Source organism: Corylus avellana, chromosome 4 (assembly GCF_965113065.1).
Source record: "Corylus avellana chromosome 4, dhCorAvel1.hap1.2, whole genome shotgun sequence".
NCBI classification, from domain to species: domain Eukaryota; kingdom Viridiplantae; phylum Streptophyta; class Magnoliopsida; order Fagales; family Betulaceae; genus Corylus; species Corylus avellana.
In genome coordinates, this window is record NC_142493.1 from 26,937,110 (window position 1) to 26,961,847 (window position 24,738).

Genomic DNA, 24,738 nt, shown 5'->3' on the forward strand with positions numbered 1-24,738 from the left:
ATTAGTTAAGCCACTAATTTAATCCTTAAGGAATGGAATACATTTTTCAAAAATACCCATATAATTTTTTATTTGTGAGGACCACCCCCAAGACGTCTGGGGGTGGTGCAACCACCCCCGGAGCTCCTTTGGGGTGGTCGCAGCCACCCCGCGGGTCGTTGGGGGTGGCCGCGAAGTGGCAGCTTCTGTGGGTGGCCGACCACCCCAATTTATTTCAGGTTTTTTTTTTTTTAATATGAGTTTGAAAAAAAAAATGGTTTTTTCGTAATTTTGATTTAATTCCAATTTTTGCATGTGTTTTATTACCAAACTATGGAATATGAATAACTATTTTATTTTATACTCTTCTATTCTCAGTAGTAGCTATTCTTTTTCCAATGGACTACATATTTCGCGAACCAAACAAAACCTTAGTTTTAATTTTTATTAGGAAACACATCAAGAATGGATCACTTAAAAGACAGAAACTTTTGTCTAAGGATAACAAATACTAAAATACGTTTCTTTCATCCCTCTGAAGTTTCAAAAATGAACTATAACAAAATAACTCAACGGCCTGAAATGAGTAACTCAATTGCATCAAATTAAGGATGATATGGGAGATTTTCATCAGGCAAAAACAGGAATTATGTAAAAAAATTCTATTACTAGGCTTCAAATATTAAGAAATGCTAAAAGAATATATGTTTTCTATCACTTTTTATAAGGAAAAATCTTTAGATTTTGTTCCTATATGATCAATTGCTGTAATTTTGTCATTCTTTTTCAAGAGAACAGCTTAAAAGAGGAAGAACTGTTAGTTACAAAGAATCTTTGATGATTTTTTTGATAACGTAAAACTCATTTCTGTAATTCTGTCATCCTTTTTCAGACAACCACTTAAAAGAAAGAAACACTCCACTTCTTTTGAGTGGTTACTCTGTCACCTCTAATTTTCACATGTTTAAGACACTCGCTAAAAAGAAAGGGAATAATTATAAGAAAAAAATATTGGTGGAGAGTTAGATATATATGTAGTCAAGTGCATTTTATATGGGTAAATAATATTATCAATGAGCACGGATACAAACCTGGAGAAGTTTTGTTGGAGGCTGCTTGATATTAAAAGTGAAGTCTTCATTCCATGTAGGCTCTTTTGTCCTGTAATCATGTAATACTTGAAGATATAATCAAACGTAAGTAAGCGTTCAATCCAAAGTAGTCTTCCACGACTTTCCTACATCTGTTAAATTTGACATTTATGTCCCATGAGTTACAACTCATGAAACATGTATTTCAACTCAAGGCTCTAATTATTACAGTATTCTTACACATTCGAAGGAGTGACAAATGTGAAGAGCTAGTTTGATTCTTCTGTCAGTAGTTAAGAATGTACTCCCATCTACAAGTTGATTTTACAAAGCCACAAGCGCCCTTACAAATTTCTGATAAGCAATAGCAAATGAGTAAAATATAGTAATTATACAAGCTTCAAAATTCCTCCGGTTCCTTCACCATCACCAAGTGAAAGGGTAAAAATATTTTTTTTTTATAAGTAATAACCAATCTTATTAAAATGAGAGGGTAAAAATATATAGCATTGAAGGAAAGCTTTTTTTGACTTATAACTTACAAAAAGGTGTAATGAGGGTTTTCAAAAGATATAAAAATGAACACACATAAATGAGAGAATATAACCGCAAAATCACACTCTCCCTTTAATTTCAGTATGAAATCACAGATATAAAAGGAATCTAAGTAGAATAAATCAACATTAAAAATTAAATAAATAAAAATATAAAATATAAAACCTTTTTGCAACACGTACACTGCATAAAACAGCATATAGTGTGAATCATAACTTTCTAAAATCTCACCTCTGTGGCATTTCCCAACATTATCTAGATATTTGTCTAACTTAAATTAGACAAACTCTAGATACTATATATGTTCGAGTGAGAAGCAATATCAGTAAAATCACATATACATACAAAAGATACAAATGCACAACATTTCAACAATATTACCAAAATTTTTTAAGCAAGGAACAGCCATGATCCATGAAGAATTATCTAAAGTTTCTTGTTTTCCAAAAATTCATAAAATATGAATAACTTACCCCCATTTGACCTTGCTTTTGGCAACCTGTCCATCCAATATTTGCATGACCACATATGGATCACTTGTTCCCTCCTCGTCCTTAAACCAACTCAAAGCACCAAATATATGAAGTGTAGGTGACAAAAATGGGTGGTGCTACTCATGGAGGTGAAAAAAAAAAAGTTACAAATATCCTCTATACATGAGAGGTTTTTTTTTTTTTTTTTTTTTGATAGGTAATATCAACTCAAAAGCACAAAGGGGCGCAAAGAAGATAACCTACCCACGGATCCATGGCAGGTAAATCCAAACCCTTCTTTAACTTTATGAACAGTTGGCCATCATATATCTCACGTACAAACAACCTGCATCTTTTCAATTTCCTTCTGGTGCCTTATCCACATCAATTGGTATTATTTTGCTGACGCTAATATAATGGGGGACAAGAACGATGAGAAGTTTGGCTGCACAGTTAATGGTGTCCTGGCTAACTTATGTATTTCATATTTATTGAGTTTTCGGTTACAATTTTTTCTCGTAATCGCATCCTTGACAATGCAATAAACAAACATTTACATATATGAGTTCCACAGTATATCCACACTGTGAATGTATGTTTGTTTTTCTCTTTTAGTCAAAAGATAGGACTTCTTGCATGCAGTTGGTGCATCATAACTGTGCAACTTTTTCAATTACCACTTAGTAGAATGTGTTACTTATTTAAAAGATTTGAGAAGCGATTATTTTCTGTGAAGTTCAAACTTCGGGGGATCACTGGACTGTAATTACATCTTTAGGAGCACCTTTTGCTATCTGGTTCTTAGTCCTCAGTAAATGAAGTCGGTACTTCATTTCATCTGTTCCAATTTATTCATAACAAGTTCTCATATTACCTACTGCCGTTCAGGTTGGACAAAGGTGTGATTGTGTATATCTGTGACAGTCGTGGTGTTCGAGATATATATGACACAGATGGAAGCAGTGCAATAGCAGCTTCAGAACCCTTAGCCGCGCTGGTAAACTTTTGTCTATCAACAATACAACTGTGTCATGATAATCCTTAATTTGAGAGATATATTGGCAAATGTCTGCATATGCTATACACTTACGGAATTTCAGAGTCATGGTACCAAGGTTTGCTTATATTCTCAATTTCTTCTGTGTGTGTTCACTGCTCAGTAGTGGGCTACCATTTATTTTATTTTTATTTTTCTTTCTGTCTTTCTTTCCCTTTTTTAATTAAAAGAAAAAAAAAATCTGAAATATTATGTCTAATGGGAAAATACACTTAGCCCCTCGAACTTACATTCTTTTGGCACTTATACTTTCAAACTTTAAAAAGTGACATTCGACCGCTTCTAACTATAACTCCTTTCTATACGTGGCTTTTTTTGGATAGACTCTCCCAAAATGCCCCCTTTACTGAAGTAGCTTTGCCAATAGACAATTCCAATGCTAAGGTCAAACCTAGAATTTTACGAAGACAAGACCACACAATCCATCAACAAAAATAAAAACCCATTGTCCAGACTAAAAGCCGTATCTACATATCACACTTCCCAGCAGTAGGTTTCCAATTTCCATACTTTTACTATAGAATCTCGTCATGCATTTCCATTACTGTAATTAATTTCTGGATTTTTCTAGTCCCTTATTTTCAATTTTCCATTTGTATCATTTGGGTATGTGCGTTTTTGTGGGTTGGAACTTTATCTTCTAACCATTTAATCATCCAATTTATTGTGAAAAAAGGCTGATAATACCCTCTATTGAGCTTCCATTAGGTGAACAAAGGAACCGCCAGTGCAAGTGAAATTTTAGCCGGTGCGCTGAAAGACAACAAACGTGCTATGTTGTTTGGAAAACCCACATATGAGAAAGGGTAATGACTTTTACTTAATAAGCAAAATGTGAATGTGGTCATAAATTCCTGACGAGGCTGACATAAGTTATTTATCCCCCTCTGCAGCAAGATTCAATCGGTTTTTGAGCTATCTGATGGCTCTGGCTTGGCTGTTACTATAGCTCGTTATGAGACACCTGTTCACACAGATATTGATAAGGTCTGTTACTGCCTCTCTCTCTCTCTCTCTCTCTCTCTATGGTTCCTTCAACTTGTCTCTTTACAGGTTTGTGTAATTCCTGACCATCTCTCTCTCTCTCTCTCTCTCTATGCTTCCTTCAACTTGTCTATTTACAGGTTGGTGTAATTCCTGACCATCCTTTACCCATCTCATTTCCCAAGTACGAGGAGGGATTTTGTAGCTGCCTCCAGGACCCTGCATTTGCTTGCTATGAACAGAGTCCAGTTATTTGCGAGATGACAGAATATTTGGATATTAACATTTGCAAATTGCTTTGGGGAACATAACGGAATTCTTTGTAAAATGTACTTTTAACTCAATTAGGGTGGGTTCATTCAATTATAAAGTATAAATTTAACAAGGGTAGAAAAGGAAAAGCAGTCTTTGTTTGGTGATAATCTAAGGAAAAAAAAAAAAAAGAATAGCTAGTCAATATTGAAGAATGCTTATTCCCATGGATATCAATCTGTTGGAACTGTTGTGGTTTTTTTTTATTTTAAATGAGAGTCAATTCCACATTGATTCTTTTTTTTTTTTTTTTTTTTTTAACGTATTACGCAATCTTCTCATTCTTGAGATAATGGAAAAATGTACACGATTGAATAGTGTGGCTCCGAGCTAAAATACATAAGCAATTAATGAAAATGTCGCATATCTAATATCTAATTTCTAATAGCAGAAACTAAAAGAATGTAAACTCTAGAATGGCTAAAATTGTGAAAAGTAGCATCTAAGGGTGGCTAACACTGTGATAAGTGGCACAGCTTTTCATAGGATGACACAAATTGTATTCTAGTTTTTATTATTGAAAATTTAGCTGCCTTGATGATTAAATGAAAAGTTTAATGAGAGTGCTTTATATAGTGAATGATTGTGATATGTGGATTGAATTTATTAATGGGTAATATGAGCAAAGTTATGTATTACTTTAGGGGGTTAAATAGAATTTTCCAATAAAATAAAAAAATTAAAAAAAAAATAAAAACAGAGAAACAGAAGAGAAACAAAAGCTATAAATATATGTAAGCTATATATGAAGTGCTTGAGCAACTCTAATTTACCTTTGTTCCACCATCACTTTTTCTTTTTAAAGTAAATGTCAAATTCTACACCATGTACGGAACCAAATTGTAACGGATCATAGGAGATTATGGTTGGACTATCTGCAATGAGATTAACAAAAGAACCTTCAGAGAAAGCCCCATCACCTCACAGGAACAGATTGGCTCGATCACCAAAACCCATCATTAGGATGTTAGATACGCAAATTGGCTCCAATGAATTTTGATTTCTTGACCTTCGCTTAACTGATTCAACTTGGAAGCAGATAAGTAAGAAGAGGAACCAATTGGCCCCTAAATTCAGTGACTCAATCTCAGTACTTGCAGGCAAAACAAATCAAATCCATGCTCGAGTGCAAGGATGCTTAGTAGGAATCACTACAGCATCTTAGTCCAAGAACCCAAAAATGGGAAAACAGCAATCAACAATCTCAAGAGCAGAGGTGTGTCACTTTTTCTCTCCCTGCGACTCAACTTTCCCTTCTCCGTTGTTGTCTGCCGTGACCCTCCAGACATTCGGTATGCTCTCCGTGCAAATCCAGATCTATCTAGGTCATCCCAACCACCAAAATTTGGTGCATCTTGGCCACCATTAGAAACCGGACCATCATTTCCTGCTACCCACGATTGATATCCCATCTTTCCCTTTCTGGTTTCTCGACTTTCATCTTGTTCTTCTGCATCAGTTTCAACACTACTCACAGTGCTGGCAGATGGTTTCCTCCTCATCCTGGACTTGCGTTTTGGCCTGCTTCGTTTCCTCCCCCACAACTTCTCAAATGCCAGAGACACGACTGACTGACCAAGGGGAAGCACTAATGCCATAAGAACAGCTTTTGGGCCTGAAGCTAGCAGCCAAGATAAGATAATGGGTGGAAGTGTCCAGCCATAGGATCTGAACACCTGCACTGACCAAAAACAAATTTATTGAAATGTTAAACCCATCGGACGAAGTAAAGCCTGAAGCAGGAGTGAACCAGTACAAATTTCGCTCTCAGAAAATATTATTGCATGGTGAATATCTGTCTTGGACAATGGTAACTAAATTTTAGTCATTGAAATGTCATAATAGATCCTTGTTGAGAGTTCATTCTATCAAAATGCTTATATACTGGAAAGCAACAATATTACATACTTCACTCGTGGAAAAATATATTGCATAAATGATATTAATAACAAATAGGAAGTACAAGACGAACTAGAAACTAGTGGTGTAGTAAAAAAGACTGTCCATTTGATTAACAAGGGATTCGTCATTGACTAAATTTCAATCAGCAGAATAAATGAAGTACTAGTCAGGTAGTCTGCTGCACAAAAGCTATACAGAGAAAAATAAACCCAAAGCACCTAAAGGGCATCATTAAAATAAGCTAAGCTGGTGTTATCAAAGACAATAGACAGCACCAAGGTAAAGGACAGAGTATTGCTCGACAATCCAGACACCTGCTTGTGTAGGCGAAACAAGGCACTGATTCTTCAACATAACCAAGAAAAATGTAGGAATTTAAATAGGCAGCAAACTTCTTTAAGACCTAATAATCATAGTGTTCTGTAAATTTCTCTTCATTAAACAAGTTGATAAATCCACCGGCCAGTTTTAAAAACCTCTCTCGTTAATAAACATGTTTTCCCTTCAACAAATTGTGAGAATGGTGGCTGAGGTATCCAATGAAATAGAACAAAAGCCAAAGTTCTCTCTTAACCAAGGCACTTGATAGTTTGCCTCAGCCGAGGCAATCCCCACCACGATGCCTTGCATTGCTGAGTGCCCTCAGCTAACAATTGCACAGAAGATCAACTCCACCAATCTTATCACATATTTTAGAATATAACCGACATATAAAGCATACTCAATATCAAAATATTTAGCGCATTCGAGTACCCAAATCTTGTAGTAGAAAAGATAATAGCTGCCCCAGTAATGTCCTAAATCTATGTCCCAGCGTTTTGCTAAACACTACTAGAGAAGCTAAATTGAAGGGTAAGAACTTGCAATATCAAAATTGTACCTTGAAAATCCAGAAACTGTCAAAGACTTCCTCGAAGATCCCACCAGACCCTTCCTCCATCTCCGGCGAGGAAGAAGACTCGTCGGACCACCACCGCCTCTTCTCCTTCTTCTTCTTTCTGCCTCTGCTTCCTCCAAAGCCAAATTCAGAATCTTGGTCTTCTCCTTCGTCTTTGTCATCCTCGAAGTTGAATCCCTGTGAGGAACGGGCGGTTTCGGCATTGGAGTTCCAGGGACGGTACTGGTAGAGAACGAGCGGCGAGAATGAGAGGCCGGATAAGGGGTTTTGGGTCGCGTTGGATAGCGATAAGGAGGTCGAGGATGCGGCCACGTCCTTTAGTTTCTTCTCCTCCATTCAACTTCCATCATTTTTGGAGTATGGACTAGTTTCCCTTACTAGTCCCAAAGAGTAGCAGGAAAATGTTAGCTAAAAATAAAATAAATGAATAAATAATTTTTTTTGACATAATAAATAAATGATAGATCAACCACATTAATTCTTGTGTTTTATTTTATTTATCCCTTTTATTTTCCTTTAGCGTTAGTAATTAAGCCTACATAAACAAGACCAAACGAATCACACCACAAATGCTCAATAGATAATTTTGGGTAACCCCTCTCTTGATCTGTTTTTTTTCATTGGCGGGATTAATTTTTGTGGGAATCTATGATGAAAATATTAGTATTTGCCGTCTTGAATTTCATTAATATTCTGATAGGGTTAGGTCACTTTATAGGTCAGTCGAACTTGAGGGAGTGTCTTACTGCCGGTTCTCATCGTTTAGGCCTTTTTTTTGTGTAACTTCTGGTAAGCAAGGACTATTTTGGTCACATTCAAAAAATACATATAGTTAGTTTCTCTGGCCTTCCTTTTTATTTAGAAAAAAATATATGTTTTCATCTAAAACATTACAATTTATATAATCTCACCCTCATAACACACAAACGGTGGCGATTAACACGCACACACCAAGAAAAAAAAAAAAACCAGTGGCGGTTGCTTTTAATACGTTCAAGAAACGACCACGTCTCTTCGACATACAAACGGCACCGTTTAGCGAATCGCCTCTTAAGCCCTAAAAGTCTTGAATCGTATCCACCAGATAAGGAGGACCTGAGACAGAAAGAGACATAGACGAGGCCGATGCCCATGGATTTCTTCGGAGACATGGACGACCAGCCGTCGACGATGGCGATGGACGTTGACGACGTGGACCCTCTTGAGATCTACGGCGAAGGCGTAATCTCTGTCGACAACAAGGTCGCCGACGCCGATTTCTTCAACTCCTTCGAGGACGACTTCGACGACTCCGACATTAACTGAACCTTTTCATCATCATCATGTATGCCCTTATTTTCTAGGTTTTTTTTGTCTTCGTTAGAATCCTCCTGTGTTAAACGTGGAACGTGCATATTAGGAACGATGTGTTTGACTGGTTGGATCTTTTCTTATATGGTTGAACTAGAAATTATATGAGGTTTCGACTATGCGGAATGATTGATTGGCTCCTTTTTGTGGTTTTTAGGGTTTTAGATTTTTTTTTTTTTTTTTAAATTTTAGAATTAAGCTCTGGTTAGTTGCTGAGAAATTGATCAAAAGAACCGGGAAATTAATATGTATGTGGCTGATCGGCACCTTCTTTTAGTCGCACTTCGGTGTTTATTGGGTTTATGTAAAGAGGGTTGTCCTCCGTTTGGTTGCTGGGAAAAGGAAAAGAAAATTCACTCCGGAATCGGTACTGTTTTCCTTTTATATTGTTTTTGGATATGCCTTATGATTTCGAGTAGAGTAAAAGTGAAGTCTTAAGGATAGATGGTTGTATTTTTGGCTTAGTTGAGTGAGGGATTATGAATATAAATTAGTTTTTATTTTTACGTTTATCAATCCTCTATTTTGCTTGGAAATAATGTCAGCATTGGTTTTGGCCCTAGTATGCTGTTGATCTGAAGAGAATTCTCTTCGTCTTTGAAGCACACCTTTAATTTTCTGTGTTTTGGTTGATCTTTGATTCGGTGGATGTTTAATTATCAACTTAGGTAAACTTGTCTCTAAGCATCTAACTGGTGTGGAAACTGTCTCAGATATCTGTCACATTATAAAATGCACATGGATATCCACATTTGATAATGTTTCTCAAGATAATTATCTCCTTACTCAAATGGTACTTCCTCCCTCTGTAGCAAGGTGGAGGGTGAACCATGAGTTCAAGTCCCACCGAGTGCTTGTGTATCTTACAATTATTAGAAAAATAAATAAATAAAAAATTGTGTCATCTTCTCTTCTATGTAATTGGCAATTCAATTTAGGTGTTGGTGGTGATGGTTGAATTTTAGTGATTGCTGCTCGAATTGGAAGGCTTGGTTATGGATTTTCTTTGTGGAGCTTAGTTGTAATTTCCAAAGATTATGTCGAGAAAAGTTATAGGCGTTTGGTATGGATTTGCTGTAGGTGTTTGATATATGTAGGGTTCACTCTGTCATGATGATGGGATGAAATACTGCAAGAAATAAGGCGAATATCCAGAAAACCTCTCTATCTAGGTTTAAGCACGATTGTGGTACTGGTTTGAACTTTTTGGTCCGTATTGAAGGACCGGTGAATGGTTTATTTTCCTGCAATTATGGTAGTGGTGTGTGATGTATTTAACCAAAAGTGAGGACCTCATTTCCTTGAGCATGGGATCTGTAATTCTTGTGTTATTTAGATTGCAATTGGTAGGGCAGGTTGTTGTATGTTTTAATGGACGAGTAATGCTTGAAATTACATTTTTATCTCATAACTATCTTACAATATTGACTTGGCACTCTGACCCAATTCTTGGATTTATTTTTTACAAGTGATCCAAGGGTTTATTGGAACCACATGTAAAATAATTGTATTATAGAAATTTAGTTCTTAGCTCAAGCTAGGGTGTTTATCTATTTATATTAAGTCACATAAGAGTGATCCAAGACACTAGATTGTTAGAAGCTAGTTTTGTTGAATGGGTACATAGCTGGGAGCATGAAGATGAACACATGATGTGTGGACATGCTAACCTGGTTACTAAGAGATGTTGATCTACTTTGCATCAGCCTTGGTTCTAAATTGGGTGAGTTTCGGATGGCGGTGGGAGTAAGAGTGCTTGCCAATTTTGTGTGACAATATATACAAGAAGAAAAAGATAGAGCAAGTTCAAGTAATTATCATTGCCCTGTAAATGGGCTTTGGACGCCTACACTTTGTAAACTTTTGTTTTTAATTCAATATATATATATATATATATATATTTGAAAAAAGTAATATTTTGTTGGAGTTTTACCAAATTTACGTACAATGATCGGTTGTTTGTGTGCCCATAAATATGGTAAGCAACTTAGGATAATGAAATTGGGGTCTAATAATGGTTGTGGTACCAAATAAAGCGATGTAGCCTAGAACATTACATTAAACAAATACTGATTTATATTGATTGAGAATTTAATAATGGTTGGGCCGTCTACATATGAGTTTGACATTGTTGATGTTAGAACATCATCCCATGGCTCGTATATTTATGCTCAAACATATTCAATCTCTTCATAGTTTGGCTGAAGGTTAGAAGCTTTTTGCAGCATTTAAACTGCCTTCAACTCTATTGCAACTTCTTTCACTGTAGGCCATTTCTTCCCATTTAAGTTAGCACCTTTTCGCAAGGTGCGTGACTGCAATGATATCTTCTTTTTTGCCTTCTCTCAAAATTCGACTACTAAGAATTTCAAACAAATTGTTCTCTTCCAACGATTGAATGAAATATGTTGCTAGACTTTTGACTTCTTGTGTCTTTGTTGAATAGATCACTTTTTCGCCAATTAACAACACAATAAACTTTTATGTTTTTCTATTTGTATATATGTGTGTATAGGTAATTCATCAAGTTAATTAATTTGGAAACACTACAAGTAGCACTTCAAATTACCTCCAATTAATGACCATAGCTAATTCATTTTGGGAGCGTTACATGTGTGCCCCTTTTAATGGGGGAGGTTCTTGGCCCAAAATGGTAGCATGAATTCCAATAAGGTGTCACATTAATGACCAAAAGAGTGTATAGTTTCCACATGAAAAATATCATTAATTTGCTTATCTTATAAATGTGGTTGTGATATGCGAGTCCATTGCTAGGGTGACTATTCAATGTATCACCAACAACAAAAATAGATCCTTGAACATGGAGCTTTCTGCTATCTTATACTATCAATAGAATTGGATATGGTTAATCCATGTTCGCAGATGATTTTGAAATTACAACGTAAACAGAAAATTATTTAGCCTATAAAATGGCATCAAACAAATACTGATTCATGCAGATTGAGAATGTAATAATGGTTGGGCGTCTATAGATGAGGTTGACATTGTCGATTTGGGTTCAGCATCCCATGGCTCGTACATTTCTACTCGATCATATTCAAGCTTTTCATAGTTTTGTTGAAGGTTAGGAGTTTTTGGTGGCATTTGTACCATCTCCAACTCTATTACGACTTCTTTCATTGTAGGCCGTTTCTTTCCATTTAAGTCCAAGCACCTTTTCGCAAGGTTCGCGACCACAATAATATCTTCTTTCTTACCTTCCTTCAAAACTCGACTATCAATAATATCAAACAAATTGTTCTCCTCCACTGATTGAATGAAATATGTGACTAAACTTCTGAGTTCATGTGTTCTTGTTGAAGAGATCGCTTTTTCGTCAATTAATAGCTTAGCAAGGACAACATCGAAACTATAAACATCACTCTTTTTTGTAAACTAACTTGACTGGAAATACTCAGGGTCCAAATATCTAAAAGTGTCATGCACTAGTATAGTTAAGTGAGTTTGATCAACAGTGATGGATCTTGATGTCCCAAAGTCAGCTACTTTAGCTTTGTACTTATCATCTAAGAGTATGTTTGTAGACTTAATGTCTCGATGATAAATGGGCAAGGAAGCTGCTGAGTATAAGTAGAAAAGAGCTCTGCTACTTCAATTGCAATTCGTAAGCGCATATCCCATGTCAGTGGAAACTCTTCAGTTTGGCCATTGACATATTGGAAGAGAGTTTCATTGGGAATGTATTCATAAACTAGCAAAGGAACTTCAGTTTCCAAACAACAACCAATTAGCTTAACAACATTCATGTGGTTAATTTGTGAAAGAATGACAACTTCATTAATAAATTCTTCAAGTTTTGCTTCATCAATTACTCCGGACTTTTTCACAGTAACGATTCTACCATTTGCCAACATACCTGTGTAAACAGTGTCTTATCCTCCTTGACCAAGTATTTTATTTACATTAAAACGATCAGTGGCCTTCTCCAAATCTTTTGAATTAAACAATTTGGTGGTATCAACATTGGCTTCATTTGAAGATAATTGTTGTTGTAATAATTAATAAACCACCATTTCTTTTGAAAAAACTTGTTCTTCTATTTAATCCTTCTCCTTTTCTTTATTACTTTGTATGACCACCACCCACCAAGAAGTTGAACCAATAGCCCAAGGCTACTACTAACACCTGCTTAACGCAATGTAATAGGAAGATATTATTCATTACAATAAAATGTTATAGCAATAGCTTTGATTGAGAATGTTGATTTAAGATAGAGAGACATCTTCTCCTAATGCTAAAAATTAGTCTAACAACAAACAGCTGAAAAGAGGCAAGGAGCCATGGGAATGGGAAAGGTTCAGTACTTTCTTATTGTAGATGTTGAAGGCAATGTTCTGAAAGTACGATAGACCAAACACAAGTGCAAGCGGGAGGGTCTTGGTATTACTCTTGGGCTCAGATAAAGTACTTTCACTGTATGCGGGAGGGTCTTGGATTGGCTTCTGATGCTGCTCTGGGGATTTGGGATCTGGGTTTTGAAGAAAATCCAGTTGGGCATGCATTGATTCTGCTCAAATGGCCGATTGTGGGGCCTGAATCTCGGATCTGAGAAGGAAGGCCAAGTGGGTAGCCATGACTTTTGCTTAAGTTGGAGACCCATGCGTGGCTAGGGGTGGAGCATGGCCACCCCATAGCGCCACCCCAGCCACCCATGGGGTGGCCTCGCGCCACCCCCAGATGGGCGGGGGTGGTGGCTTGCCGTGGTGCCGCCTCCTTGGTGGCTTTTCCTTGAAAAAAAAAAAAAAAAAAAAAATTAAATTTTTAATTTAAATTTGATATATAATTAAGTGTAGTTGTGTTTATTTTAGGATTTTGATATTGAGATATTGTGAACCCTTAGATTAATCTAAGGGCCAGGAATGAGAAATATGACACTCATATTTCCCACTAGGGAGGAGATCCGGATCCATTGAATTCCATGATTATATTTCCCTTTAGAACCGCTAGTTTCATTCATTTTATGAGCTGTCTTTCCTTAGATAGAGGGTCATTAATGGCTAGCTTCCTTTTTCCTGGTTTGTTGACTCGGTTATTTTCCTTTTTCGTGATTTCAGGTATGACTATTAGAATGATAGGTCCAAGGGGTTGTTGGGTCAAGTAGTGATGGTCTTGGACTTTGGTAGCATAACCATCTGGTCTAAAAATCAAATCCCTTGGGTGAATCAACTCATTGGAGCCATACTCCTAGCGAAAGACAAAATTAACCGACTAGTGGGGTGAGAGTGCGTTACACAAATTTAAAGTTTATCCGTCAGGAAAAGATATATAAAGTGACCCTACCTTAAAGGAATTTCTTACCACATTGTCATTGATCATAACCACTAGACCTCACCACATGTCGAGGCTTTCTCTAATAAATTTTCTAATAGCCTTTGGATGGCTCAACTTGCTTTAGCCGCCTTTGCTGCGGGATCTTAGGTAGATTAGCGTCGGTTCGCCCTCTTACTACCAGCAACTTAAGCTTCAAGATGAGCATACTCTATTTCGATGTTCACCAGGTTCAGTGCTTTCACTCGTGTGCTTTTATATATAACACATGTGAAGTAAGCTCAATATTTCTTGCAGTTGTTTGATAAAAATGTCTCAACCAAGATGAATGGACTGCTTTGTTATATACATTGAATCTCTTCACCAATATTCAAATTATCCAATATGCTTTAATTTTCAAATAATTCCTTTCTTAATTTTTCAACTTTGGATATACGCTATTTTTCTGTGGTCCAACCTCAATTTCTTTGGTCCATTTTTTGGTACTCATTTTTGTGTGTTAAACATCAATGTAGATTCACAGGAGAAAATTAAAGTATTTAAATGAGTCGCGCAAGTTGTGGGACATCCCCCCAGAAAAATGATCGTGATGGAGTATAATGGATCATGGCAGCCAATAGGACAATGCCGATCGAAATTAAGACGGGTGATGGGCAAGAGTGTCAGGAGTGGGGCTTTCCTCAGGATATCTGACGACTAGAAGAAGGTACTAGTCAACACGAAGGAGGATTTATAGAGCTCATTGATGATATGTGAAACGTTACGATATTTTTAATTTACAATTATATGTACATATATAGCAGCTATTTTACTTATTTTGTGAAACGATTAGTTGATGGTGAAAATATAATGTAGGGTTCCTAATTTCTTAACATGTAACTTATGCAGACACAGTTCTATATCCCGTCTGGCTTGGACATTGAGGCAATAAAAAAGGACGCATTCTGTGACATGGGCGAGAAGCTAAGGCGTTGGAGACATGACTTGAAAAAGAAACTCGATATTTAGCGCGGTGAGACTCCTGTGACAGTGAAGCGGAGGATGTGGGAGTACCTTCGAGGGTACAATAGCGCAGACATGGATATTGTTGGAAAAATAGTGTGATCCATCCTCTCAAGTAGGTCACTAAGTTAATTTCAATTATGTAGTTTCAGTAATTGTAAATATTGTGAAGATGGTTCACATATTAATAATGTATATATGTTGTGTACGCATAGGACTATGCTCAGCATATGAGAGAGACATGAGCATTGAATAACACACCACATTGCACCGGCTCGCAGAGCTTCTCAATGTTATCAAATGAAGAGGTATGTTTGTCATTTACCATTTATATAAATGTCTATGTCATCATTAATATGCATACTAACATATGTTTGTGTTGTGGGTTTTTAATTGCAGGTACTTATTTCGGGCAGGGCTCCTACGCGAGCGAAGGCTTACATCAAGACCCACTGAAAGAAAGACGGTAGCTATCCAAATCGGAAGGTCGAGGAGAGAGTTGTATGTTGCTTACACCATTTATCTTTCATTTTTATTTGCGTATAGAAAACTTATTTAGGATTAACACTTAAATAACAATGATTGGGTGTAATGTAACATATAGGTAAGGATGAAGGAGCTATTGGAAAATGATCTTACATAATTGGTAGATGGGCCCTCTAAGACTATTCAGTGGGCACCGAACGACGCATACGCCCAGGCGTATGGCTCTAAGCCTGAATATGTGGGTCATGTTCGAAGGGTTAGTAAGAATATTCTCCCTGCGCACAACTACATCCACTCGTATTATACACCGTCCCAAGCACGTTCACAGAACCCCAGAAGCTCGAATATCTCGCAAATGATTGAAAGAGCACTCAAAGTTGAAAGGGAGCAGCATGGGACACATATGGCTGCACAGTTAGCCAGCAGAGGGTTGAGATTAATGCGGAGGTGACCTAGCAGGTTACCGCCCAGATGGCTGCACAGATTGCTCAGCAGATGGCGGCGTATGAGGCCCGGGTTCGTGTGCTTTTGGGCTCGAGACATGTCACCTCCAAGCCGGAGGTGACTAATGTTAGGGATCCGCACGACGTAGACTCCCCAGCCCGTGTCATTGTGAGGTCCTCAGTAGATAGCCGATCAAGTAAAACTATATTAGTTTTTATTTTGTTAGTAATTTGTCATTAGTAATTTTGTTTGGTAATCATATTTTGTTCGTATGTTTTTGCCACACATGCATGTGTATAACACATTTATACCATAATATGTGTAAATGATGTAAGGGTAGAAGCGAAGGATGGTGATCAACATGAAAACCAACAACAGACCCCGATTGAACAAAAGTCTCGTTTATCAAGACTATGTACCACTGGTTCAGCAAGCCCATACGTATACATATGACTTAATAAGAAGTTATTATCGAATATTCATAAATAGCGTATATACTTAACTTAAACTACTTGAAAATTAGGAATACTGTGTTGTGGTTGTGGAAATGCTTGATACGCATAGATCATATATATGCTTCGTAATTTCAGATCATTTTCACATTTTGAATGAATTATCATTGAAACTATGTATATACCCTGAGGTGTGTGTTGGTAGTGTAGATATAACATTGAAGTTGTTTATCTGACGTTTATACACGTCACTAAACTTGAATATTGTTGAGTATGACCTTCGTATACTTTGACGTTGCTAATCGCTTAAGACTTGATGATTGCTGATTGATTGTTCGAGTGTTTATTTGCTGATTGATTGTTGTTTAATCATTTGCAATGAGTACGGAGAAAAATAGCGGTCATGATGGTGTGGACTCGGCTTTTTGTTGGGGTGTTTGTACAACATGTATTCGTGAATCACTTAAGTTGTATTTCCTATTTTTGTTGATATATATATATATATATATATATATATATATATAGAGAGAGAGAGAGAGAGAGAGAGAGAGAGAGAGTTGGATTTATAGACAATGATGTATATATGTATGTTTTGTGGACATCATCTTGATTGATAGCCCGGATACGATTCTAGAAATGATGTATTTTGATGGATAGCTATTGATAGTTATTGTTATCAGGTGTACGCATAAAATTTCGGAGAAATTTATTAAAAAAAAAAAAAAAAAAAATTCCTGCATGGCTTAGTAATGTGTCATAAACTGACACGTTACTAAACTTTAGTAACGTGTCAATTTCTCACATGTTACTAAACACTAATGTGTCAGATTCTAACATGTTACTAATTGAAATTTAGTAACAACCAAATCAGTAACACGCTGCACACGTTACTAACCACACGTTACTAACATTTTGTAACGTGTCAAGACACGTTACTAAAGTGCTGTTACTAATCATAAGGTTTTTTGTAGTGGTATTAGACAATGAAGACTACGTGTCTTCAAAGAAAGAAATTATTGTCAATAAGGAAGAAAATTATTAGGATTTAGAAATTATTGTCAATAATATTAAGTGTTCTCGAGCTTAAACATATCCCTCGTGATTCAAACCATAATAAAGCCAATAGCCATCAGAATTATGAATTGAAGTGGACGAGGTTCATTCACGAAGGCGGTCATATAGAAGAAGGCTAGAGGTTCTTGAACCACTGCGGTGGGAGGTAAACATGTCGTTTTTTGGGGTTACAAGATTGGGTTGTTAGAGTTACAAATTAAGGTTTTGTAAGTGAAACAATATTTAATGTAAGTATTTTATAGTTGATGCATTTTAGGGTTAGTTGGCTCCTTGAGTGGTTTTACTTATAAAGAGTTTTTCAAAATGTTTTCACTTCGTCACCAAATCCGTGTATCATTTATTTTTGTGTTTATATTGGGTTAATAACAACTTGGGGTCTAAATCATAATTTTCAAACCCAAATGAAGTTTATTTTCTAATTCAATAATCTGTTCACTTGTCCTGTCGTTACTCAGTTCTATCACTTGATTGAAATGTTTCACCAAGACTGAAATTCCTCTTTTGTTATGTATCAAGCAGTATCATCTCTCTCCCTGTGTCTCTCTTTCTTTCTAGGATGATGAACGGACGTGTGAAATAGCAAAGCCCAAGCCCCCGCTTGATTTCATAAGCGATTATCTTCCTTCTGGTAGTCGCCAAGAAGACCAAGTTGCCTTCTGTGCATGAAGCCAGCAACCATGGTTGACCCAAATGGATGGTCCACAATTGTGGCTTTTTGGGCACGTCGTATATATTCGTAACATGCGTTAAACAATCAATTAGAAGGCCTCATGATCTGGGCCATTCATCAATTTCAAGATTTAATTAAATCAAGATATAGGATATCGTAAAGTTAATTAAAGGCCTAATTAAAAGTCATTTAATGACTTTTAGTCACAAAAACGTCCATCTCCGCGTCTTCACAAGCATCCTATTGGAAAAAGATTATTCTCGACCATGTGTACATGCATGATCATAGACAATAATTATAACCCTTTTACAACCACAATCTCCTTGCTATTGGTCACAAATAAGTAATTAAAAGATAACGATGGACGACTTAATTGTCTATGCTAATTACCTTTGGGTCAAACCCGAAGCTCATGCCCTGTATGGAGGCACATGATCAAAAGGAGGGTACCTGATGGCTTTAGTACTGTGGCTATAGTATTTGACATAGAGTTTGGTCTAGTAGTCAAAATCGAAGTGTTGAATTCGAATGATTTTGCTTTGCCATTAATGCTCGAACTATAGTGAAAATCCTGAGGTAGAAAAGAGAGCTACTCATATGGCAAAATACTTAGTAAAGTACCTTAAGGCCTAATTTGACACAGACAACAAAATTGATTCTTATAAAAATAGACATAGAGATTTCTGCTACCTTATACTATCATAAGACAATTGAATATGGTTAATCCATGTTCTTAGAAGATTCTCGAAATGACTACTAGAAAACAAAGTACACAACAAATTATGTAGCCTACAACATGACATTAAACAAATATTGATTCATACTGATTGAGAAGGTAATAATGGTTGGGCGTCCACAGATGAAGTTGTTGATGAAGGAGCAGCATCCCATGGCTCGTACATTTCTGCTTGGACATATTCAAGCTCTTCATAGTTTTGTTGAAGGTTAGGAGCTTTTTGCAATGTTTGAACTGCCTCCAACTCCTTTGTGACTTCTTTCATTGTAGGTCTTTTCTTCCCATTTAAGTTCAAGCACCTTTTTGCAAGGTTCGCGACCACAATGATCTCTTCTTTTTTACCTTCCTTCAAAACTCGACTATCAAGAACATCAAACAAATTATTCTCCTCCACGGATTGAATGAAATATGTGGCTAAACTTTTGGATTCTTGCGTCCTTGTTGAAGAGATTGCTTTTTCGCCAGTTAACAGCTCAGCAAGGACAACGCCGAAACTATAAACATCACTCTTTTCTGTAAATTGGCTTGACTGTAAATACTCAGGGTCCAAGTATCCAAAAGTGCCATGCACTAGGGTTGTTAAGTGAGTTTGATCAACTGTGATGGATCTTGAAGTCCCAAAGTCAGCTACTTTAGCTCTGTATTTTTCATCTAAGAGTATGTTTGTAGACTTAATATCCCGATGATAAATGGGCGAGGAAGCTAATGAGTGTAAGTAATAGAGAGCTCCTGCTACTTCAGTTGCAATTCGCAAGCGCATATCCCATGTTAGTGGAAACTCCTCAATTTGTCCGTTAACATATTGGAAAAGCGTTCCGTTAGGAATGTATTCATAAACTAGAAGAGGAACTTCGGTCTCCAAACAACAACCAATCAGCTTAACCACATTCCTGTGGTTAATTTGTGAAAGAATGACAACTTCATTAATAAATTCTCCGAGTTTTCCTTCGTCAATTACCTTGGACTTTTTCACAGCAACGATTCTTCCATCTGCTAACATACCTTTGTAAACAGTGCCTTGTCCTCCTTGGCCAAGTATTCTATTCACATTAAAACGATCAGTGGCCTTCTCCAGATCTTTTGAATTAAACAATTTTGTGTTTTCAACATTGGCTTCATGTGAAGATAATTGTTGTTGTAACAATAAACCACCATTTCGTTTGAAGAACTTGTTCTTTTGTTTAATCCTCCTCCTTTTCTTTATCACTTTGTAGGACCACCATCCACCAATAAGTAGAACCATCGGTCCAAGGCTGCTGCAAATACCTGCTTAACACAATGTCATAGAGAAATATTATTCATTGCAGTAAAATGTTATAGTAATAGTTTCCATTGATAATATTGACCTAAATTAATAGAAAGACATATAGACATATTCTCTTAATGCTAGAAATTAGTATGAAAAACTCTCATGTGACAAAAAGTATGCTAATATATTTTGACTATTAAAGTATTCAAAAAGAGGAGATGGTAAAAGTGGGCTACTGGCCGAGGAAGATGATTAAAAATAAAAAATAAAAGAGCATGAAAGTTTAAAGGTTTGCATTAAAATCCCTTACCTGCATTTTTTAAGATTGTAACCATTATTTTAAATGAAAGGTCATGATTTTGTAATGTCATCAATTTTGAATTTTTTGTTTTGTTTTTTTTTGTTTTTTTTTTTTTAAAAAAAAAAACCCTTATAGGAATTGATTTCTTTAGCCAAAACCTAAAGAGGTTGTGTGCACCACCCCTAATATTTTTGGAGTGATATGCAATCCCAATGAGGTGGTCAACCACCCTCATATGAGCCTTGTAAATTGGCCCAACCACTCCCTCAAGACTTGAGGTGGTGAGTGACAAACCACTCTTCCAAGGTTTATAGGAGTTGGTTGGCTTCTGATCATGAGTTTTTGGGATGATTTGGCCACCCCAAAACCCTTTAGGTGGTGGTCAACCACTTTCTTTGAGTGGCTAGCTAAAGAATCTAATTCTTGCATTTTTTTATTTTTTATTTTTTGCCTCAAAATGATTGACTGGACAAAATCTGAGTGTCCATTTAAACCATTTTGAGAAGCAGGATCTTGCAATTTTTTAGAATTTCGAGAAATTCTGATCCAAAAGGTTCCAATATATCTCAAAGATAACAGTAAGTGAATCTTAGGGATATATTTATTTGGAAAAATTACAGTTTACCCCTCAAAATTAACAGCGTTTTTCAATTCGAACATCAAAGTTTCAATTTTTTGCAATCCACCCCCACAAAGTTCAAATTTTTTTCAATTCGACCAATATTATCTCAAAATTTCCATATTACCCCTAATTTTTATTTTTTTTTTTTTTATGAAAAAAAAAAAAAAAATTTGGGTGCAAAAATGGCAGGATGGAATTTTTTTTTTAATTTTTTATAAAAAAATTAAAAAAAATAAAAATTATGGGCAATATGGAAAGTTTTGGATACATTGGTCAAATTGCAAAAATTTGAAACTTTGAGGAGGTGGATTGCAAAAATTGAAACTTTGGTGTTCGAATTGAAAAACGTTGTCAACTTTGGGGGAATAAACTGTAATTTTTTCTATTTATTTAAAACTGATTGCATAGAAAATGTACGATAAAAAATATTTTTTTTTAAAAAAAAAAAAGAAAAAAAAAAAAGAAGAAGAAGAAGTGATTTGATTCTCTACACGCTTGGAAATACTTCAAAGGTTGGAATATAAGCACTTTACAAGGAGTATAACCGAGTGGCATAAGTCTTAGAAACGTAATGGTCATGATGAGCCTATTTTGATCCTTTTATTTTTTTATTTTGAAAATATGTGCTCAATTTTTTTTTTTTTTTTCTCAAAACATGTTTAAAATAAAAAATAAAAAATAAGCATACCTATCGTGGCCGCATTTCCATTAGACTTGGTGGGGCGAGTCCTACAACGGTGAGACCCATGAGTATTTTCACAGTAGTACTGGACACTCCCGGCTGAATTGTACAGGGAACAAGGGTTTGAGCGCTCGCATTCGTTAATATCTTACATGTATGGAGACAAACAATAGATGTTAGTATCTAATAAATCAAAAGCAAAATTCATAGTTATTAATTATTAAATCCTCAATTATTTAAAAAGAATTTAAAAAATAAGAAATTTAATTATTTAAATTAATATTATAACATTTTTGTGGGTAACAAATTCCTACTGATCAATAAGAAAAGTCTAACAATATCATTGATTATTCCAAAAGTCTAATTTGATAAAAATAAGAAATTTAATCATATAACATGTGCCTAGATGTGTGGCTATTTACTACAGACAATGATCTTCTCAATTTCACGATCATGATTTAAAATCGGTGAATCTAATGGTTTACATGATTTCACATTATTTGAATTTGTAAAAGATGTGTTAACATTGACTATATATGCGGTTAAATGACATCAACTTTAGATTATTATTTTTTCTAATTAAATCAATTTCATTTAAAATTGAAAGAATCATGTTCTATTAGCGCAAGCTAGGATAACAAGTGGTTGGAAAAAGCAAGGTCTTGTTTTTAAAAGGGACCATCCACCCATGGTAATAGGTTAATATGTGGTTCTTTCGTCTAGCTAGTTCTTATCAATAAATTTTGTACTTATCTGAAAGAAAAAAAAAATTAAAAAAGAAAAAGGAAGAAAAAAAGGCTTGTAAGATACTTGATAAAACATAAAATAGGAAGGAAAAAAAATTTAAGTATGAAGCTTCCCTTTGTCTAATTAAATTTCAAAATGATCTATCAAAATGAAATTTTATTATATCATCAAAATTATCAATATATTTTTTTTCCCAGGTTCATATTGGTGGCCACACGTGTAATTCGACACTACACAGGTTTATACTTGTGGTCTGCGTACAAGGCACATGTATGTACAAGTGTTAATTCATAGAACCAGCCATTTAAATAACACAAATAAAAACGAAAAAGAAAAGAAGAATTAAAGAGATGGATAGAATAGTAGAAAGAAGTTTACCTTGGCATCCATCAAGAAGATAGGGATTTCCTTCAAAGCCATTTGCGCAAGAACATGTATAAGTCGAGGCCAAGTTATAATAATAATAAGAAGAAGAAGGACGGTAAATAATATTAGAACAATTGTAGGTTGGGAACGTATTATTATAAGCGGTGGAGGTGGAGGCATTAATATAGGATTTTGGAAGTGAGTAGAATGATGTATTAGGAATCCTCCATTCCAACACCACAGGAACCTGCGACATAATGGAGCTACCATTAATTGAACGTTTTTGGAACCACTTTTCTTCCACCAAGAATGCAGACTTGCATCTTTCGTAATTGTAACCGCTTTTATTTGTTGGCTCCATACTTGTATTGAAGGCATCGAGATATGTAGGAATTGTGGCTTGGCAGCAGTTGATGCCATTGCAACTACTTGCATTTACCAATTCAATGATAGTACGGTCACAAATTGATCTGCACCCAGCCTGAACTGCTTGACCGCTAGTAAATGAACCATTATCAGTAGTATTTGGACCATACACGTTCACCATTGAGGCCAAGATGTCGCAGCCGATGGCGATGAATCTGTTCTGGGACTGGGAGAAGATGAAAGGGCTTGTTGCTAACTCCGTATTTAATTTGCTCCATAAACCATTATCACGTCCTTCATCAGCACACGCAACAAATGTAGGATAGTTGACACGAACTGTGCCTTCTAATAATGAAATGTTGAGCACCTCCAAGTCGAACTTCTTCAAAACAGGTTTGGGAGAGGACCTCCCAAACCGAGAATTGTTATTATTGCAAACTACTTCAAACCACTCATCAACGTAGCAACCTGCAGCTCCTATTCCAAAAGGGAATGGGATATCGCTAACATTCCCACAGCTTCTGTGACATGAACTACTATTACTTGCTAAATCCACTGCTTGTACAAATATTGCATCAATTGAAAACAATAGCAAAATGATCTGAAATACCATTTGCACCCCCATTTCTCTCTCTCTCTCTTTCTTTCTAGGATATTGATGAATTGGCGTGCATGTGAAGCAGCAAAGCCCAGCCCCCGCTTTTTATAATTAACGCCATGCGATATTATCGTCCTTTTCTATAAGTCACCAAGAAATTGTATGGAAGTTACCAACAAGACTTCGACCAAGTCGTCTTAATTAGTTTATTACAAAAAAAAAAAAAAAACAAACAAACAAACAAACAAAATTGTCAGAACGCTAACTTTTGACTTGTCTGCTGCATTCTCCTCATAGACTAGTTCTTTGTTTGCTTTCATTGTCTTTTTCAAGTCAAGTCATTTTCTGATCTAGAAAGGAATGATAAGGACTTTGGACAAGTCCCAAAACATGCCTAATAAGAGACTTTTATGCATTTCAATCTACATTTAATTGTTTTCCAAAGAATATTCAGGCGGCTTGAAACTTGCTCAGAACATAAAGCAGACGGTAGGCATGCATTATTAATTACTTTTCAGACTCAAACTGGTTGACCATAAAATCGTCCTCTGCTTCTTGTTTTGCTGTTTTCAATAAAAAATGTGAAAGAGGATTTGATTTTTCTTTTCCACTTTTTTCTGAGCAGTTTAACCATTATATTGTCAGAATATGTTAGGGAATTTGATTTAGAGATTTAATTGTAATTAATTGTAATTTCAAGTAATCAGATTTGATGATAATTGATGGTAATCAAATCAGATTATCTACCCTCCATTTTCTTATAAATATGAGTACTTTGTATTGTAACAATATCAAGAAATAAGTCTAAGGTTTACTTTTTATCACAAGAGGTCACTCTGATTTGCTTAAAAACGACGATGATTCATTTGTCAAAATTTTGTTTAAAATTTAACGAAACACCACGTCAGCACCAATCATGGTTTGACACGTGTCCATCTAATTAATTAATTAAAAATATTAATTTTTTTTTAAAAAAATTAAAAACATTAAAAAATTATATTTATTTAAAATTAAAAATAAAATAAAAAATTGGGCGATGGCCATAGCCACTCC

The 24,738-nt window shown here is 35.7% G+C and overlaps 3 protein-coding genes and 2 pseudogenes across 3 annotated transcripts; 2 read left to right on the forward strand and 3 right to left on the reverse strand.

Annotated features, from left to right (window-relative positions):
- Window positions 1-2,514: 2,514 nt before the first annotated feature.
- LOC148586531 (carboxyl-terminal-processing peptidase 2, chloroplastic-like) lies at window positions 2,515-4,403 on the forward strand (annotated as a pseudogene).
- Window positions 4,404-5,163: 760 nt separating this feature from the next.
- LOC132177739 (uncharacterized) lies at window positions 5,164-7,600 on the reverse strand. The gene is made up of 2 exons (XM_059590182.2): window positions 7,234-7,600; window positions 5,164-6,127 (listed from the first exon to the last, which is right to left on the reverse strand). Exons 1-2 carry the CDS (start codon window positions 7,585-7,587, stop codon window positions 5,603-5,605), a joined length of 879 nt encoding a protein of 292 aa, XP_059446165.2. The 5' UTR covers window positions 7,588-7,600; the 3' UTR covers window positions 5,164-5,602.
- Window positions 7,601-8,313: 713 nt separating this feature from the next.
- Window positions 8,314-8,720, forward strand: LOC148586532 (small acidic protein 1-like). The gene has a single exon (XM_088515747.1). The coding sequence runs from the start codon at window positions 8,377-8,379 to the stop codon at window positions 8,554-8,556; it is 180 nt and encodes a 59-aa protein (XP_088371873.1). The 5' UTR covers window positions 8,314-8,376; the 3' UTR covers window positions 8,557-8,720.
- Window positions 8,721-11,997: 3,277 nt separating this feature from the next.
- On the reverse strand, window positions 11,998-12,476 carry LOC148586533 (wall-associated receptor kinase-like 6; annotated as a pseudogene).
- Window positions 12,477-18,783: 6,307 nt separating this feature from the next.
- On the reverse strand, window positions 18,784-23,719 carry LOC132177741 (wall-associated receptor kinase-like 1). The gene is made up of 3 exons (XM_088515809.1): window positions 22,734-23,719; window positions 21,615-21,755; window positions 18,784-20,020 (listed from the first exon to the last, which is right to left on the reverse strand). The coding sequence occupies exons 1-3, from the start codon at window positions 23,710-23,712 to the stop codon at window positions 18,837-18,839; spliced, it is 2,304 nt and encodes a 767-aa protein (XP_088371935.1). The 5' UTR covers window positions 23,713-23,719; the 3' UTR covers window positions 18,784-18,836.
- Window positions 23,720-24,738: the final 1,019 nt, after the last annotated feature.

Excerpts from the sequence above, each read along its gene's own strand:
- LOC132177739 (XM_059590182.2), bottom strand. The coding sequence starts at position 7,587 with ATGGAGGAGAAGAAACTAAAGGACGTGGCCGCATCCTCGACCTCCTTA. Across the intron at positions 6,128-7,233 it reads ACAGTTTCTGGATTTTCAAG|GTGTTCAGATCCTATGGCTG; the intron begins GTACAATTTTGA and ends TGGTCAGTGCAG.
- LOC148586532 (XM_088515747.1), top strand. The coding sequence starts at position 8,377 with ATGCCCATGGATTTCTTCGGAGACATGGACGACCAGCCGTCGACGATG.
- LOC132177741 (XM_088515809.1), bottom strand. The coding sequence starts at position 23,712 with ATGGGGGTGCAAATGGTATTTCAGATCATTTTGCTATTGTTTTCAATT. Across the intron at positions 21,756-22,733 it reads TCTTCTTGATGGATGCCAAG|ATATTAACGAATGCGAGCGC; the intron begins GTAAACTTCTTT and ends CATACATGTAAG. Across the intron at positions 20,021-21,614 it reads TGGAAATGCGGCCACGATAG|GTATTTGCAGCAGCCTTGGA; the intron begins GTATGCTTATTT and ends TGTGTTAAGCAG.